Raw genomic sequence first — 19,550 nt, 5'->3', positions numbered from 1 at the left:
TTACATTAATACTAAAATCCCATCCAAAATGGCTTTCACTTTTTTTAGAGTGTTCGTGAGGACTATTGGCTTATCCTAACTCCTAATACTTCTCTCAAAGCACTGCTTGGTAATGTTGCTAACTAGTGTTGTTATACACTTGGAATTTAATATGTTTTTAATAAGATGGTTCTGGTGGGAAAGGAATGTTGCTTGGACTTTATTTGTGTAGAACCTGGGTGGGAGGCAAGCTTTTGGGCATTCTTTTACTAGAAAGAATCTGAATGTTTGTTTTATTCAACTTGTTATATAAGAAAGGGGTAATTCTAAAAAGTCATTAATGAAGCTGTTAGTGCTACTTCAGAATTTTGTGTGTTAATTGTTGTATTTACTTGATACAGATTCCCAGAAACTTTCGTGTGCTTTAATACCTCATTGGAAGCATATGAAGGAACAGTATTTGTCTTTGAATTCAGTATAGATTGTTACAGAAGATCAGGGGGAAAAAAAGCTTCTGCATACAGTGTTTATATTAGTAAAGTCTATTTTTAAAAAACTATCTAGTCTAGAATGTTCAGATGGGATTTTAACATCTTCGTGTAATAGCATTGCAAAACTACAAAAGTTGTTTTAAAGCTTATGTGCTGCAAATATCACTAAAACTTGTCAGATTCTCTGAAACACATGTAGTTAGTTGCAAAATTGCATAATTTTTCTGTGCATCTTGATCTATCTGTAAACAATATTAGCTTTTTTTATTAAAATACAGTAATGTTTTTGTGCTTTTATTGATTTCAGCTTTGAAGATAGCAATGAAGTTGTACTAGAAACGGAATCCGCTAAACTGAGAACCGTAGATATTAGAAATGATACATCACAGGAAAGCCAGATTTCAGAGTTACCGGTTTCAAAGATTAGAAGCAAAGAAAGACAATCTGAAGAAACAAGAGAAACAAAGGTATTTTTATTTTTTATGTAGTTCTTACTTAAGATCTTCCTCTACCCTTAAAAGTGTTTTTGTAAATCAGAGCCATTTTTTGGTTGTTTTTGTGATGTTTTTACCACTAGGTGAAAAAAAGGCAGCAAGCCTGAGAACGTAACCAAAATTTAAATACTATCAATTTGGCTGGCTTTAATGGGTTGTCTGTTATACTAAATTTATTCAGAGAGTATACTGTGTATGCCTGGCTTATCTCATAGACAACTTAAACAGCTGAACAGTTTAGTTATTCAAAAGTGAAGCAGTACAATATCAACAGTAAAACCTTGGAGAAAGATTTTGCTGGTGTACGCTCACTAGCATGATGTTGGAAACTGATTTGAGCAGGATGAGCATTGGGTTGTTTGTGCTGCCTCAGAAAGGAAACCTGTGTAAACTCTTGTCTATGAATACTGACTGCCATGAGGTGTTTCAGGAAAGATAAGAAACTGGACCAAGATGGAATGATCTTTCTTTGGGTATGTTCTAATCGGGTCCAGCAGTTTAGAAACTTCCTGAGATTGCGTCTGGCTTCTTTTGAAGCCCTCGATGCACCTCTTACTCATGAGTTTGTCTAGCTGCTTTTTTGCATCTATCTGTACCTTTGTGATGAATTGCATACTGCGGCTGAGAGTTCATTCCTTTAATTACTTACTTAATAAAAAAAGTATATTCTTTGCATTGTTTTAAGCGTGATGCCTGGTAGCTTAAGATGCACTGTACTTCCATTGTTATGTTCCTGTTCATCTTCTCAAAGCTATTCTTGTTTATAATGCCACTTCTTCCTCTTTCCAACAATATTATTTTCAAGCTGAAGAGTTCTAATCTTACGTTTCTCCTCATGTAGAGAAAGTTCCATTCTCTGATCATGCTTCTATCCTTGCATCATTGTCATTTTTGGAACTTAATATCCTAGTCTTTAAAGACTTGTGCTGAGGGGGAATGAATTACTTTCTTGTGTGCTTTGTAAGACCAAGGATGATCTTATGGGTAAAGTTTGTGGTGAGAGATTAGGAAATTCTAAGTGTTAGTGTTTCCCTAATGTGATGAACAAAGTATTTGTCCTTTGTCCTTTATTTTAGATTCTGTTACCTAAAATAACATCTTCATCTTAATGGAAAATCAGCTACGTAGGATCTTCACAAATGCTAAATGCCTGTAGTTGGAAATGTTGTAACAATACAATCTCCTGATATTAGTTGGAATAATATTTATAAAAATCAATGAACTGAACAGGACAATGTGCTATATACACCAGCCTGTTATAGTGGTGTCAGTAGCCTGAGTAGTTAAGCTCTCTGGCTGATTAATTATGGCTGTTTGACATGAGAAAAAGGCATAATAATCTCTAAAACTGATAATTTCAAAAGACCTTTTATGTCAGTTCTAATTCTCTTGCCCTGCTGTGGTTAATTTACTTTATTTATGAACATAATCACTGACCTAAAACTAGAAATACTCAGCCAACCAGTGATGTGAAACATGATTCTATTAATATTATTAAAGAGGTAAATAAAGTAGAGAAATAATGTTTTTATGCAGTAGGCTTTTACCTAAATTCACTAAATAGATTTCATAAAATCTTTGCTATAATTGTGATTAGTTTGCTATGTTGTCAAATTTTGTGTTCATTTTCAGAGTGATGGTCAGTGCTCTCCAGGAAAATAATTTAAATACTAGACTTGGAAAGTAATGATAGCTGGTATTGCCTAAGGAGTCTGTTATCAGCTTCAGCCAATTAAAAGACAAAGAAATGGGCTGACAGGAGCCTCATGAACTTCAATAAGGGGAAGTGCAAAGTCCTGCACCTCAAGAGGAACAGCCCCAGGCACCAGTACATGCTGGGGGCCACCCAGATGGAAAGCAGCTTTGCAGAAGAGAACCTGGGTGTCCTGGTGGACACCAAGTTGAACATGAGCCAGCATTGTGCCCTGGCCGCAAAAAAAGGCTAATGGTATCCTGGGCTGCATTAGGAGAAGCGTTGCCAGCAGGTTTGGGGAGGTGATCCTTCCCCCCTGTTCAGCGCTGGTGAGGCCACACCTGGAGTACTGTACTGGAGTGCCCACAACTGGTCACAAGAGAGATGTGGACATATTGGATAGAGTCTAGCAAAGGGCTGTCAAAAGTGAAGGGACAGAAGCATCTCTCCTATGATGAAAGGCTGAAAGGAGTGGGGACAGTTCAGCCTGGAGAAAGAGAAGGCTTGGTGGGAGTAGGTGGGGAAATCTCAATGTATATAAATACCTGAAGGGAAGGTGTAAAGATAGGCAGAGCCAGGCTCTTTCCAGTGGTGCCCAGTGACAGAACAAGAGGCAACGGGCACAAAATGAGACACAGGAGGTTCCTTCTGAACATCAGGAAATACTTTTTCACTGTGAGGGTGATGGAGCACTGGCACAGGTTACCCAGAGAGACTGTGGAGTCTCCATCCTTGGCAATATTCAAAAGCTGTCTGGACATGGTATTGGGCAACCAGTTCTAGGTGGCCCTGCTTCAGCAGGGGGGTTGGACCAGATGACCTCCAGAGGTCCCTTCCAACTGCAGCCATTCTGTGAATCCTGTTCTTATTTCTGCTTTTTACATTACAGCAAAGAGTTCTTCTATGTTTATTATTTCTTTTCTACAACATTATTTTTTCTCTTTACTCAGAACAAAGACATACATGACTTACTTAGACCAGATGAAAAGCAGAGTGCGTCAGAAAATGATTCTCAGTCTGAAATCATGTAAGTGGAATTATTTTACCGTGCAGTGGTACTTGAGCTAAACCTTCATTTACTTAATTTGAATATAATTCTGATTGACTGTAGTAGGTTGGACTAGACAGTAGATCATGATAACTTTTTCCCCACATTCAATGAAATTTTTTGATAGAAATTTTGATCACTGAGGAGCAATGCTTTGACTAAGATTTAAAATGTTACATGGGAACGAGGAGGAAGACTTAACTAAGCTTAGAAGAAAGCTAGTCCCTCTACAGTCAGCAAGAACAAGAGATTTCTCTGAAGAAGTTCTGCCATTTTGTGGGTGCACCTTGGTTGTGAAAGTTTTTTGTTGTTGTTGTTTTGGTTTTTTTTTAAAATAAAAGGGCATCACTGTATTCTTTGAAATTCGTAGGTGTCCATTGGAGCTTATTAGCTGTACACATCATGTGTATGGTGTATTCATACCTTCCTAATTGGAAACTGTTGCTTTTTGGAACTCAGTGCAAGAGGCTAAGTTGAGACACACCTCTCTAGAAGATACTCCAAGCTGTCTCTGTCTTACCTGCACTCCTTTATGAAGTTAATCTTTGTGACTACTTCTTACACTTATTGCTGTAACTGAGCAGTGGTGTTTAAACAAGGCTGTGCCTGAAGTTTCCATTTTTGTGTGATCAGCAACTTCCTATTCCATGATATAATTTTTTTAAAGGTGATTTAGGGATGGGCTACTAGTTAATGCTAAGTTGTTTTTATGCTTCTGTCTTTCCCTTATTGAAGGGCAGCTCAATCTTATGGTAAAGACTGTCAAAGCTTTATTTGTCCTGTCCTAGGAAGAATGTAAGAAAAGGTGGTAGTTCCCAATCTGAAGATTATTGATAAGCTGTAGGGCTCTGTCAAACAGTGTGTGAATCCCAGGACATGCCATTGCAATGGTTAAGGACACAGAGGTTGATGTAGGTACCCCATTCTTCAATGATGTATGGATGTTGGCAGTAGGACAAGGTGTTTGAAAACAGCAGTTCATAGTTTTGTGAGTTAGATTGCTTTGAAAGGGGATGGAGGGACAGGAGAGGCAGATGCAAAATTTCTTATATAAAGCAAACCTGCTCTACTTTGGAGCAGATTTCTATGATTTCTATTGACATCAGTAAGCCTGTTCACACTGACATCAATTGTGAATACCTAGAAGAGGTATTCCTGTTTAACAGCAAGAAACACTTCCTTCAAGTATTGTGTAGATTCCACCGAAAGCCAGCAAAGTTGTTAAGGTTTATTTGACACTCTTTGCATTTAGTAGCATATCTTCTAATATCAGAAAGAGGTAACATAATTTTTTCAGTTTATTGTCTTGCTGAATTACCCATGCAGTCTGTGGTGCTCTTGAAGTACATCTTGGACCATATAAGACTTTAAGTTTCTCTTCAGTAATAATACATAACACCTCTTTTTATATCTTAAGGAAAACTGAAAAGCCGTCAGGCAGAGGGTGCTTGCAAAGACCTAAACCCAATTTAGTGAGGTCATCTGGAAAGAGAGAAGCAGCAACCCAAGAGAAAATGGAGGCTGAGACTTCCTGTCCAAACCTTGTGAATGCGGATGAAAAGGTCAGAAGGAGGAACGTTGCTTAATATGCTAAGCTGTTGATGCTGTGTCTGTTTTGATCAATGCTGATACTGTGGACCAGCTACAGCCTAATAAGTAGTATTCTGAGAACTGCTTCTGAGGTATCTGCACACTTGTCCAAGAGTAATATTCCTTGCTTCAATTCCAGTGCTCTAAGGAAGACAGTAGGAGAAACAGAAATGAAGCCACAGAAGTAGAGAACATGGATTTGGATACTAAATCTGAGTAAGTATTGAGATCACTTTTCCAGTCTCCTGGAATTAACTGACTATAATTGTTAATTTGTTCTATATAGTGATCTTATAAAAAGACAACACTAATTGTGAAGTTTTAATATAAATCTTAAATTTGACTTTGGCATTTTCTGGGATGATACTAAGTTGTACTATGATAGAAGGTATGTGCTGCTTTTCTGGAAAGTTGAGGAAAGCATTACTTTGAGGTACCAACTGTGCTTGGAATTTGGGAGGGGGAAGCGGAGGAAGTGATGACTATGGCTTTGCCTTCCTCCCACTTCTGACACTTGCAGAAGCAGCTATGGTATGCAGTCTAGTTAGGTTCCTCCCCTGTGTGATAACTTCATATCTTTTTAATAGGTAGATAAATTGAGTTTCCACACTCTGTAAGACTAAACAAAGTTTGGTTCTCATGTGAAGAAACTTGCGTAAGTTTGTGCAAATCTTTCCAAAGGCAACCCAATTCCAGTAAAGAAAGCTGTGCAAGTCATTGAATATTACATAGGCTTGAATATTATGGAGTAAATGTCGCTGTTGTGAATCCTTTTTGCAGAGAACCTGAAAAAACTGTAATTGCAAAGGCAATAGTTAGAGGATGTCGACAGAGATTTAAGCCTAATGTTACAAGAGCATCTGGAAGGAAAGAAGAGCCTGAAAAAGATGCAGGAAATGATAAAATGTCCCATCCACAGCCTGAGGGGGAAACCGAAAAGGTATTTAATAGATTAAGGTAACTGGAGATAGTGTTAGCTAAAAAGCTGCTGGATGCAACAGCAATGTTATCTTTTTCTTTTTTCTTTTCTTTTTTTTTTTACCCTGAGTATAACCAGAAATCAGCCACTTAACCTGCAGTGACAATGTAATATTGCTTAGAGGCCTCAGCTAAGCTGGGAGCTTGTCACACAAACACTAGATGCTAATGATCTTTCGTGTCCTGCAGTGAATACAGCTTTAGTTGTTTGATCTAGATTTTACTGCACCTTTCTGACTATGTGAAATGTACCCTGTAATTGTCTGTGTCTGTCACAAGGAATCCATTTGTATCCTGGTATGGACAGTTACCTGGTCTGTTAGGTAATGCTGTACTTCATGAATATAAGAGAATTAATGTCTTAATGTTCTATTTCTATTCAGAATACTGACCAAAGTAATAGGTCTGATGCTACTAGTGAAGAAGCTGCAGAAAAAGGTGATAAAGTCCTGGAGACAGTATCTCAGTAAGTATGTAAAAAATCGGAAGACGTGTGCTGCTCTCCAGCAATTTGCCATCCCTGTCGCTTCTGGTAGTATTGCATAGTGTGGTAATTATAGATGTTTCTGAAGAAACTTCTGCAATGAGACAGAAATTGAGGGAAGAATAGGAATCCTTTTTAATGCATGAAATAAATAGTTTAAACATTTTTGTTTTTAAAGCAGTGCTTTCAAATGAGATGTCAGTCATGATAAATGCGAAAAACCCTGGAAAGTTAGTCCCTTGAAAACTAAAATAAGCCTTCTCCACTAGCTTTAATACTGAAATTCATCAGTTTCAGTGGTTAAGTATTTAAACAATAGGAATAAGTGTTTTTTCTTAAAGTGTAGTTATGTGTTAGGTGTCTGGTATTAGGAGAAAAAATTCCAACATGTGAGAAATTTAATGCACATGTTAATTAAGAAGTGTTTCTTGTATTTCTCTTCAGTGGAGAAATGTCAGCTGTAGTGTAAAAGGATATGTTTTACAGGAGAGATAGTAAAAAAAAAAAAAGAAAAAAAAAAAGCCAAGCCAACCCCCACCCCCCCACCCCCCCCGAGAAAACCCAAAGCAACAAAAAAAAACCCCAAACTTTTGTTTTTAAAGGGGGATAGATGAAGAGGATGGAGGGAGGTAAACTGGGTTTGATAATCTGCCAGCAAAATACTTCAGCAGTTATTTCTTTCATTAACATGCTGTGTAACTTGGTGCTCAGGGTAAAAAGTCATAGAAGCATCTGACAGTTGTAATAATGTGCATCTGATATTTTTACGTTAGTAAGATTATGAAGTTATTTATGTATTTTCTGAATGTTTGTGATTTTTAACCCTTCGTTAAATTAGGTCCATCTGCCTCTAGACCAGATAGGAATACAAGAAGAGCCATTATGGGTCAGAAAAAGGTCTGTCTAGTGTGGTATCCTGTCTCCAGTGGAAAAGAAAAAGAACAGGGCAAACATAAGTTTAAGCTTGTCAGGTACTTTTTCAGTCTCTAGCAGATACACTTGAACTTTATTGTTTCATGAAGTTAGTAATGCATAGTTCCATTTTAGATAAGTATACATTAACTGTTTAAAAAAGAAAAGGAAAAAATATCGCTTCTCCAAGACTCTTCCCACTTTCAGATGTGGTATGTACTTATGGATCTTATGTCTTTTTCCAGGTCTAATGAAACAGCTGGTTTACAAGAAGACAGCAAACAGAGTGTGCTGAAACTAACACCTCTAAAGAGAGGCAGAGTGCAGAGACCAAAACCAAATCTGGGAAGAACTGTTGCAAGGCAAAAAGACCTGACAGATGAAAAAGATCCTGAAGAGGAGAAAACTGAAGGTGGAGAAGTAGAAAAAGGTTTGATACACCACAGGGATGAAAACAATGATGCATACCTCAAAAATGTAAGTTTCTTGAGCAGTTGCTTAGGCACACTGTTTTGCTGGGTCCTAAGTAGAAGCCTTTAGTAACAAAGATCTAGGTACATACCACATAATTTGTAAGCATAGCCTTTGCATGCTTTGTTCATTCTTTCAGAATAAACTGAATTGTCATAAAGTTTCCTCATGCTTGCACTTGGGTTCTGTTTTCCATGGATAGATGGATTATATCTCACTTTGTGTTATTTGTGAGGCCAGATCTGAAAAGAGAAGTGCAGAGAAAAAAAGGTCTCTTGGAAGAAGACCACTTCAGATAGAAAGTACATAGAAAAAACCCAGATTTTTGGTTTTAAAGTATCTACTGATAGTTGGACGCACAGGAAGCAAGAGAGATCTTTTTGAGTGTTTTTGTAAGAGATACTAAAATAAACTTTCTCTTTCCCCCCTGCTCTTCTAAAAGAGGGGTCGAGCAAATCTTTCATCTTAAGAGTGAAACTTTTATTCCTTTTAGGATGTGACGGTTCAAGAAGACACTCAGCCATGCAATGTGATGTTAGAAGGGGATGTTTCTACAGATTCTGAGATGAACTCAATGCATACAAGGCAGTGTTCCCAAGAAAAGTCCTCAGAAGCAGAAAGCTATGAAAGTGAAAAGGGGTTGTCAGATGTCATGCAACAGGTTTCAGATTTCAATACAGGGTAAGGTTATTTTTTAAACAGAGAGAAGGCATGGTTCAAAACCGTCTATATCTCTAGGTATTCTACACTTCTACATTCAACAAGTTTTATATCTATAATGAGATGTTTAACAGGACAATACTAGACTTAAATGAACCCCCAAGAGCTCAAAACCACTAAATTTATATGCTGTTGGATGTTAATTTGATCTTTAGACTGTGAGCTCAGTTTTCAAATAATTTTTTCTGATGCTCAGTTCCTGTAGTTATCTTCTCCATGTTGGTCCTAACAGTGCATCCCTATGTGCTTATGTAAATCCTTGCGTATAGGGTTTGGTTTCCTATTAAAGTGTCCTTTTAAAAAAAACAAACAAACAAAAAAAACCCCCACCAAAAAAACTGTGCTGTAAATCTACTGGGTAGTTTTAAACATGATTAGACAAAGGCATTTGTAAAACGTTTGTATTCCTCTCAAAGTGTGATTGGAAGTTGCAGTTGTTTTGAAATGGCGTCTTTTTTATCTTATCTTTGCTCACCTATTTATAAGATACACAGGTTTTTCGTGATGTTCGATGTGCTTTTCTTGGATCTTTTTTCACAATGTCATTAACTCTGTTACTGCTCTAAGAAAGCTGAAGATTTTTGTGCTTGGCTACTGTATTGAAGAGAGCTACATACAAGTATCTCATGCATGACTTGGAGAACCACTGTTGTCCCATGCCTTCAATTGTCCTTTTGTTTGTTTTTGTAGGGAGTCTGGTCCTCGGAAGGAAGAGGAGAAAACTGTTGTATCACCAGCTAGGCTACTGAGGAGTCGATTCCAGAGACCAAAACCAAATTTAAGAATGACAACTAGTAGAAAGGAAGTGCTGAATGTAAATAATAAAGGTGTATCACAGAAAGATATCAACAAGGAAGAAAGTTTGACACAGTGTGACAGTGAATGTAGCATCCTTCCTGATACAGATGTAAGGCTTTTTTTTTTCTTTAGTTATATTTGAGGTTTTGGGTTTGTGAAATGAAATACTGATTTAAAAAATACAAAGTTAATCTTCGTTGAAACAATTTTTTCAAAAGCTAAAATTTTCTACATGAAAACTTGTACTTTCCACTTGGTTGCATGTGAAGAGAAAAAGATCACATCCATTCTGTATCTCTTGGTATGTGTCCAGATGTCTTTCTGACGTGAAGTGGCCTTGTAGGGTTGACAGTGAAGAAAGAAAAGTATTAAGAGAATCTAGATTTCAAGCTATTTTGTTTAAGAGAAACAAATGTGTGTTTGTCCTGGAAAGACTAGGAAATTATTAGTGAGCCGTTACAGGGGGATTTTTGCAGGAAACACTTCAGAGAGTGATTAGTACCAAACTTCGTGGACATCATAATGTCTCCTTCTGCTTTAATATCATGACTTTCTCTGGTTCTTGTGTTTACATTTTTCAGAAAACAGGAAAATATGAAGTCCTGCAACCATTGGAATCCTTAGGAAAGCAGAAGTCACTTGGCTCTCAGGAGGTTTCTGAGAGGCCAAGTTGTAAGTCCCCAAAGACATTTTCAAGATCAGAGGATGGTGAACTCAAGTTTTGTCTACCTGAAATTAACCAAGATGACACCTCAACTACTAAGGCAGGGTAAGGGCTTAGCTACTTTTGTTTCTTGACTGTAACGATGGAAGTATTTTAAAAGGAAATCATTGTGCCAATGGATTTTTTTGCTAACTGGCACTTCGCTAACTGGCTAAGACTTTGCTAACTGGCAAAGAAAATCTAATAAAAGTACTGAACAAAATCTCAGTTCTCATAGTTTTGACACTAGTGATACTAAAATTTCAGTTACTTCTAAGCATTAAATCAATGAGCATTCATTTTACAACTCTTTCATCTGAAACACTATATTGATTTCATGTAAGCAGAGGAATACTAGTTTGCTTATTGGAGAAACCATGTGAAAATTGCTTTGGCTTTGTATTAATAAGCCGATGGTAAGTTAATGCCTCCAGTGAGTTAGTTAATTCTGTTGTGGAAGTAGTTAGGAGACAAATGCTTTGAAATTTTTGCTGAAACAAAGTTTTGTGTTTGTAACTTCAACTCAGCAGAACTTTACATTTACATGGTTTCTTCTAAAAACTCAGTTGTTTTTATATGTAAATATAACGAACCTGTGTGTCCTGGTTTTGGCTGGGATAGAGTTGATTTTCTTCCTAGTAGCTGGTACAGTGCTGTGTTTTGGATTTAGTGTGAGAATAATGTTGATAGTGCACTGATGTTTTAGTTGTTGCTAAGTAGTGCTTGTCTTAAGCCAAGGACTTTTCAGTTTCCCATGCTCTGCCAGCAAGCAGGTGTGCAAGAAGCTGGGAGGGAGCATAGCTGGGGCAGCTGACCCGAACTAGCCAAAGGGGTATCCCATACCATAGGATGTCATGCCCAGTATATAAACAGGGGAGAGTTGGCTGGGAGGGGTGGATCGCTGTTTGGGCATCCGTCAGCGGGTGGTGAGCAATTGCATTGTGCATCACTTGTCTTTTCTTGGGTTTTATTTCTCTTCTTTTTTATTCTATTCCTTTTCATTACAATTATCATTGTTATTATATTATAGTTATTCTTAGGTTTTTATTTTACTTTAAAGGTAAAATATTTTACTTTAGTTATTAAACTGTTCTTATCTCAACCCATGAGTTTTACCTTTTTTTCCTCCTCCCCATCCCACTGGGAGGGGGAAGGGGGAAGCAGCTGCGTGGTGCTTAGTTGCTGGCTGGGGTTAAACCACAACACTCTGTTTGTTAATGACATGCTTTTGTATTAAGTTTTGGATCTTTTTTTTTCTGTCTGACTTTGCATTGATAGCAAAAATACCTCTGAAGGAGAAAGTAAACAAACACCTCTTCAACCTGTCCAGTTAGTGCGGAGCAGATTCCAGAGGTACAAGCCAAACTTGATGAGAGCTGTTGGAAAGAAGGAATTACAAATATTAGAAAATGAGAGGGAGAAAAAGCTTGAAGCAGAGCAGTTGGTATTGCAAAAAGATGAGTCTGCCAATACTGTCATCGTAAGTCTTAATACTAACAAGCGCTTTGCCTTCAAAAGTACGGTTCCAAGTTGCATGTTCTATTTTATGAAGTTAAATTAGAACATTTAAGTTGTATTCCCTGAAGCTGAGACACCATACTAGATGAAAAAAAAATCCCCAAACCCTGGTATGTTGAGGTATTGCAGGTATGAAATCAGTGAAGTCTACATCTTGTACTATTAGTGTCTTCAGGAAAATGAGGATCTGATTTTGATTGGATTGCATGATAGAAAAAAGGGTTATGCACATTTAAGGTAAACTCTAGAATAAAAATGTTTTATGTTGCGATACATAAAAATTAGTGCTTTTGCTCATTTTATCTTTCCTGTTTGGATGAATCAAGTCTGTGTTGAGGAATCTAGTATAGAGTATCAAGAGAAGGCAGAGGATAGCTTTTTTTCTGAAAAAAAAAAAAAAAAAGTCTTACTAATTTGGTAAGCTTTGACTGACTTCACCGCTACAGTGCCTGACACTCCTCTACTTTACACAGGTAAATTGAGTCATTCACCTACACTGTGTATACCCACAGACACTTTACTAGGCACTGTAATAGGTATTGAAATCCTCAAAAGCCATTATAGTATGATGAACTCTCTGTAACCATTTTGCGGGTTGCTCATGAATTATGTCATGGATGTAGGCGTGTCTACATAGACTTGCCTTAGATCTCAAATGTAGCTAAGCTTTGTAAGAGTGACTCATTTTTTGGAGTGGCTATAGCTGGTTTTGTTCTTGAACCTGTGTAGAGCTAGTTTGGAGTACTTGTGTGCTGTGTTCCCAGAGAGGAGCATGAGTGCACTGCATCTGTAGCCTCCTTAGTGCCACGGTGTCAGCTCATCCCTAGCTGAGATAGTTGCTTGCGGTTCAGCTTTGGCTATTCTAGAGCTGTGGCCTGTGGACCATGCACGTACATCTGCTCTGTGCTGTGTAAATCTGTAGAACCACGGCAGGTCTGATGCTCCTCTGTACTAATAAAGCTATCACAGACCTGGAGTACTGAGGGATGTGTTTGGGTGGCTTCTTTGTGGAACCAGTGTGGCAAATACAGAATTAAAACTGATAGGCCCTTCTGAATCTGAGGTTATGTTACAGTGGTTTAGGTGTGTCTGTGCTGTGCTCTGCAGTGTCCAGTTTTCAAAGGTTTTTCCATTTGCCAAAGTATTTTGTTTCCATAGTGCTCCATGTAATAGAGAGCTGATTGAATGCTAAATAGAAAAGTGTTACCCATAATGCTTGGGTGCATATAGTATTTAAGAGCCTAACTCTAGGTAGCCCAGGACTAAGAAGACTTCTGTTCCTGCTTGTCTATAAATTGAATTATGTGCTCAGGCAGATTACCCTCAATAAATATAATGTGATTCTTTTCTTGACTCAGATTGGGAAAATAGCACAGAGATCTGTAGTTTATATTTTTTTATAAAATACATGTCTTTTAAAAACTTGCTTGATTCTCTTCATGCTTTTTTTTATTGCAAATTAAAGGGTGAAAATGAAGCTGTATTGTGTCGAGCAGATGTATTGAGCAAAGAGGAACAGGAACAGCAAGAGGTGCCTCAGGTGCCCTTTATTTCTGAAAACATATTGTGTGAACAAAGCAGGTGAGGTTAGAGTTTAGCAAAATTGCGTTTGAAAAGCTTTCATCTGGTGCATAATGAGACACCTTTGCAAGTGTCAATTCTTTTGTTCCTTGTTACCTGTCTTTCCCCAATGTTTAATTTTCAGTGCCTACAGGCAGCTTCTTCCCATGTTTTCAGAACACATTTTTAGTTGAGCTGAACTACTTGTCGTTGTTTATCTGGAACACGCTTGATCTGTATGAGCTCATAGCTCTTTTTGACCAAGCTTTTCTTTTATTGGGTTTGTATTTGCATATACAGCTATCATACATGTAACAGATACAAACTTTGCAAAATGTCAGAGATCTGTCTTTCATTGATCCCAGTGTGCTCTACTATTTTACTGCTGTTCTTGTTAAAATAAGATCTTAAGCATGTATTAGACTGCAGATACTTTGATGGTGGTATGGTTAGCAACGCAACTTTTTTCTTGATGTTAAAAATGCCTTGACAAAATCTTGTTATTCCTTCTCATACATTAACCATAAATGCCCAAAATGAGAAATACATATTTGAAAATATAATTTTCTTGATTTTAAACAAAACAATATATCAGTCTCTAACCATCTTCTATAAGCGTTGATTCAAAAGTTAATGCAGAATTGCTTTTTTTTCCTCCCAACCAAAGTCAAGTAACATCATTTTTTGACTTTTTTTGGTTTTGTTTGTTTGCTTTAAATTCACTAGTGCTGAAAAATCCACTTCCCAAGAAGGCAAGCTGGATGCTCTGAAATCAGGACAATTCATAAGGAATGGATCTCCGAGAACTAGACCAAACCTAGAAAGAGCATATAGTGAAAAAGAATCTCCAGTGGCACAAAAACTTGCTGCTCCAGTTGAGGAACAAGCAAATAAAGGAGAGTCTTCTGCCACAGACAGATTATCTGAGGAACCTCTTTCCTCAAAAGTGAGAATTCTGTTCAGATACTTCTGACTGTACTTTCTGATGTTTGATTCTGCACCAGCTGTTTTTGAGACATCTAAATAAGCTGTTTTAAATGCATAAATTAATTTTGGACTAGTAAGAATTACATTCTTGTTTAATATTTGCACCCCAGTATGAGGTCGTCTAAAATTCTGTTAATGACACATATCTAAAGACTTCACTTAAACTTTGGAATTTCAGTCATGTTCATGGTACATCAATAAGTTACCTGCATGCTCTATTTCTGTTGCTGGGTTTCTTCTGAACTCCTTGGTCATTGCTCATGAAAGACTATATTGGTTATAGTATATGTTTTTTAGATAAATATCTTTTCTAAAGGAACAAGGAACAGTGATGGGTGCTATAAACTACTGGAAAGTTTTTAAGCAAAGCTTTGTCTCAAGTTAATGTCTTGGTCATAACTTGCAATGCTTTATTTTACAGGTGATGTATTTTGTGCTAATATTGTTGTTTGGGGGTTTTTTTCTCAAATCTAAGGATGACATGGAAGTATTGTTGTTTGTGGGGAATTTTGCCAAGAATGACAATCTAGACATAAATCCAAAAAGTATGAAGTCAGAAGTACTTTGTTCCTCTAAAAAATCACCCAACTGCCACAGCAAAGGAGAACAAGAAGAATGTCTATCTAGAGATGCTATAGGAAGCATTCAGGATACCACAGAAAGGTACAGTTCCCTGTTGACAAAGTAAAAAAGCTCTTTAAAAACTTTGTGCATTTGTCCAGTTGTTTTCATACAGCACTTGCTTTTTGAAGCGTAGGCTCTGAGCTGTGCTAGTTTTTATATGCTACATGCTGTGAAGGTCACTAGGTGGCATCCTGAGGTAATATAAGAGTTTTTAACAGAATTTTTCTCAACGCTGTTTTCCTTTTTAGAAGGTATTTTGCAGCTGAGAGTAGAAGCAAGTAATCAGGGTTTAGCTGTCTGAATTTCTCAGTAATACATTCTTAGGGTACAGTGCACTATGAATGTGGACCATTGAAAGGAAGACTGAGCAGTGCCATTTGCACTCACTTATAATTGAGAAGTGGTAGGTAGAGTAACATAAAATGAGCTTGCTGTCTAACGTGTATTTTTGAGTCTCTTCACTTTTTCTTTCCAGCAGGAGAAGTTCATGCGGCGATGTGCAGTGTCCTGGTTCTTTGGTGGTGGGGATGCTTTTATGTGTGTGCAATATGAGGCAGATAGTGCCATTTACATGTAACAGTTCTGGGTTATGTTGTAAGCTACATTTTGCTCAGTCTTAACTGATACAGAGCAGCCTCAAATCAATTTACTTTTTCTGTTTTCTAAAATTAGCTTCTGGTTCCCGTCTGTGTCTGAGCCTCTGCTTAAAATCTCTTCCGTAACTGATGTTGAAATCATATCCCAGAGTCTTTGTGCTAACACAAGGGCCTTACCTTACAGTCTTCTTGGCTTCTGTGATGGCAGATTTTCACAGAATCACAGAATGGTTGAGATTGGAAGGGACCTCTGGAGGTCATCTGGTCCAACCCCCCTGCTGAAGCAGGGCCACCTAGAACTGGTTGCCCAATACCATGTCCAGACAGCTTTTGAATATTGCCAAGGATGGAGACTCCACAGTCTCTCTGGGTAACCTGTGCCAGTGCTCCATCACCCTCACAGTGAAAAAGTATTTCCTGATGTTCAGAAGGAACCTCCTGTGTCTCATTTTGTGCCCGTTGCCTCTTGTTCTGTCACTGGGCACCACTGGAAAGAGCCTGGCTCTGCCTATCTTTACACCTTCCCTTCAGGTATTTATATACATTGAGATTTCCCCACCTACTCCCACCAAGCCTTCTCTTTCTCCAGGCTGAACTGTCCCCACTCCTTTCAGCCTTTCATCATAGGAGAGATGCTTCTGTCCCTTCACTTTTGACAGCCCTTTGCTAGACTCTATCCAATATGTCCACATCTCTCTTGTGACCAGTTGTGGGCACTCCAGTACAGTACTCCAGGTGTGGCCTCACCAGCGCTGAACAGGGGGGAAGGATCACCTCCCCAAACCTGCTGGCAACGCTTCTCCTAATGCAGCCCAGGATACCATTAGCCTTTTTTTGCGGCCAGGGCACAATGCTGGCTCATGTTCAACTTGGTGTCCACCAGGACACCCAGGTTCTCTTCTGCAAAGCTGCTTTCCATCTGGGTGGCCCCCAGCATGTACTGGTGCCTGGGGCTGTTCCTCTTGAGGTGCAGGACTTTGCACTTCCCCTTATTGAAGTTCATGAGGCTCCTGTCAGCCCATTTCTCCAGCCTGTCCAGGTCCCTCAGGATGGCACCATGACCCTCTGGTGTATCAGCCACTCCTCTCAGTTCTGCGTCATCTTTAAACTTGCTGAAGGTACAGCCTGCCCCATCATCCAGATCATTAATGAAGCTGTTGAACAGGACTGGACATAGTATTGACCTGTAGGGTACACTCCTAGTTACTGGCCTCCAACTAGACTTTGTGCCACTGATCACCAACCTCTGAGCCTGGCCATTCGCTCAGTTTTCAGTGCACCTCCTTGTGTGCTCATCCAGCCTATACTTCATCAGCTCCCCTATGAGGATGTTAGGGGAGACAGTGTTAGAAGCTTTACTGAAGTCAAGGTAGACACTATCTACTGCTCTCCCTTCATCTATCGAGCCAGTCATTTCATTGTAAAAGGTTATCAAGTTGGTTAAGCATGACTTCCCCATTGTGAATCCATGCTGACTATTCCAAGTCACCTTCTTGTTTTTCATGTGTCTGGAAGTGGTTTCCAGGATTAGTTGTTCATTAACTTTCCCAGGGACTGAGGTGAGGCTGACTGGCTTGTAGTTCCCTGGATCCTCCACCTTGCCCTTTCCCGAGACATTGGGCTTTAAAAGCCCAAGATTTCTATCTCACTGATTTGAATGTGCTTAAACAGATGTAAGAATTTCATCCTGTTCAAAAGCAGTAGTACCCTGAGCACTGGCGTTAATAAATATAATGTTCCTATGCTTGCTTAATTTTGGGAACCTACAGTGGTATAGCTGAAACTTTCTGCTCTACCTGACTTCTTAATGTTGTTTTCCTTCCAAAAGATTTTTCCAAAAGTAATCAGAAAGGTCCACTACTGCAGAAAAGCAAATTATCTCCTTTTCGCATTGTTCTTTTCTTCCTTTATGTTTTTTAAACTTCACCAACTAAACAAATAAAAATGCAGAACACTTAAGTTCATTTCTAGCTGGAAGTACTAAATATTTGATAGGAAGCCAAGCTTGTAGAGTGTATTTTGTAGTTCCTGAGAAGTAAAAGTTGAAAAATATTTTTGTAGGTCCAATGATAAATTAAGTTCTGGAGAAGGAAGCAAACAGAGTGATACAAAACCTTTGCATCAAGTGAGGGAACCCCACTGGAATCCAAGGCCAAACCTAATGAGAGTTGCTAGAAAAAGAGGTTATCCTGAAGAATGTGAAAACAGAGAAGAGGACAACGCTGAGAATAGAAATGCAGAAGAGTGTTTGGTGTTAGAAAAAACAGGTGTATTAAAGGTAAGTGCTGATCATGTGTTTTGAGCCAATTTATACCTCAATTCTTGTGTCTAAGTTCTTAAAACCATAGATGGCACAGAAATTCAGTATATGGCTGGGAAAGGTTAATGTGATTCTTTCTTTTTTTTTTTTAGTTCACTATTGAAAATGATGCTGAATAAATGAACTTAGAATCTAAAAACAGTGGAAATATTTAATGTACACTGTTGTCTTAAGTTTTACAGTTTATATGGTCAGAAGTCTGCATTATCATAAATACTTGCTAACGCTATTACCAGTTAATTTAATGTCTATTATTCATTGAACAATGGAAACTAAGGCAGCTGTCTTAACATCAGATACTACCTAAAATCCATATAAGTATACTTACAAGTTGAAATGTATGTGAACAAAGTTCAGACCTTCTTCAGCTTAAATTCACTCAACAGGCCTAACCTAGCCCAGACTAGTTCCTTCTCTGTCTAAAGTTGTGATACTTGAATCAAGTTTATCTGATGTTCCTTATTTTTAGATGGATCACTAAAATCTTTCAGTTAACATATTATTTTAGCCAAGTATCCATAGTTGACAGAACTGTGCTTTCTGATGTTTGTTATGTTCTGGGATATGTTTGTGTGTGTGTGTTGAATAATATTTAAATGCTGTTCTGTAAGCTATTGCAGTTTTTTCTTCCTTGTTTGTTCCCAGGGCAGAAAAAAATATTTTTTCCTTCTGTCAAATTGTTCTTTAAATTAATAAGTAGTTTTAGAAAATGATTCATCTTTCCAGCTTCTGAAGAGTTGCTGCTCTTGATAAGTTGAGCACGGCCTTGGTCTATTAATTAGCAGCAGAACTGGGAACTCAGGCATCATAGATAATACCATCTAATGACATTTCTGCTATAGACTCAAATTAAAGAAAATAGGGAAAAATATTCTAAGCTATCAGAGATGACAGCTGGGTGTGTTTTCAAGAACCTCAAGCTTAGTTCTGTAAATCTTTTTGTCACCAAAACCAGTTAAAAATGTTTGGCTCTTAATATGGTAGTAATTGTCTCCTCTGTTCAGCAAAACTCTAGTAACATAGTGGAAGCTGCGTCCTTCTCAGAGGCTACAAGAAAACGCAATTTTACAGACTCTGTTGAAGAAACATCTTGTAAAAGAATCAGGCAGGATAGTAGACTCCAGTCTCCAGAGATATCATCAGAGAGTGAGAGTCAAGTAGAACAAGATGATGATTCTCAGCTTTCTACCTCTCACGAAAAAAATTCAGACAATCTCACAAGGTAAAACAACTAATTTTGGCTTGCAAGCTCAACTGATTGGTTTTGGCTCTTGTTTTAGAAACATAATTATTAGCCATAGTTCTGCAGCATGTTATGTGAGCGCATGCAGGATGTCATTCCTTGTGTCTTCCATCAGAACTCTACGAGATGCATGCAGATATCCCTATGTCTCTTACCCTGCCTGCACTCTCATAAAATTAACACAAACAGCACTCCCACCAACCCATCCCAGGGTCCACCTTTGGTTTCAACAGGAATTCCTGACTTCAAAGGAGAGGCCTGTGAAGTACCTATATTGGGGGCGCAGGGATTGTGGGATTAACCTGAACAGAAACTCCATGCTGGAAGTGTCCTCTGCTGCT

The 19,550-nt window shown here is 38.2% G+C and overlaps 1 protein-coding gene across 1 annotated transcript in view; it reads left to right on the top strand.

The window, feature by feature from the left end:
• Positions 1-19,550, top strand: part of BDP1 (B double prime 1, subunit of RNA polymerase III transcription initiation factor IIIB) — a 52,868-nt gene that overhangs the window by 13,994 nt on the left and 19,324 nt on the right. The window contains 15 exon segments of the mRNA XM_050913052.1: positions 778-937; positions 3,608-3,684; positions 5,123-5,267; positions 5,435-5,511; positions 6,076-6,235; positions 6,657-6,739; positions 7,915-8,150; positions 8,726-8,758; positions 8,761-8,821; positions 9,551-9,767; positions 10,240-10,426; positions 11,630-11,841; positions 13,345-13,460; positions 17,708-17,924; positions 18,971-19,188. Of these exon segments, the coding sequence (XP_050769009.1) occupies positions 778-937; positions 3,608-3,684; positions 5,123-5,267; positions 5,435-5,511; positions 6,076-6,235; positions 6,657-6,739; positions 7,915-8,150; positions 8,726-8,758; positions 8,761-8,821; positions 9,551-9,767; positions 10,240-10,426; positions 11,630-11,841; positions 13,345-13,460; positions 17,708-17,924; positions 18,971-19,188 (2,199 nt within the window).

The sequence above is a fragment of the Gymnogyps californianus genome, chromosome Z (genome assembly GCF_018139145.2).
Source record: "Gymnogyps californianus isolate 813 chromosome Z, ASM1813914v2, whole genome shotgun sequence".
Lineage (NCBI taxonomy): Eukaryota > Metazoa > Chordata > Aves > Accipitriformes > Cathartidae > Gymnogyps > Gymnogyps californianus.
Note: the sequence above shows the minus strand (reverse complement) of the source record. Positions and strands in the feature narration are given on the sequence as shown.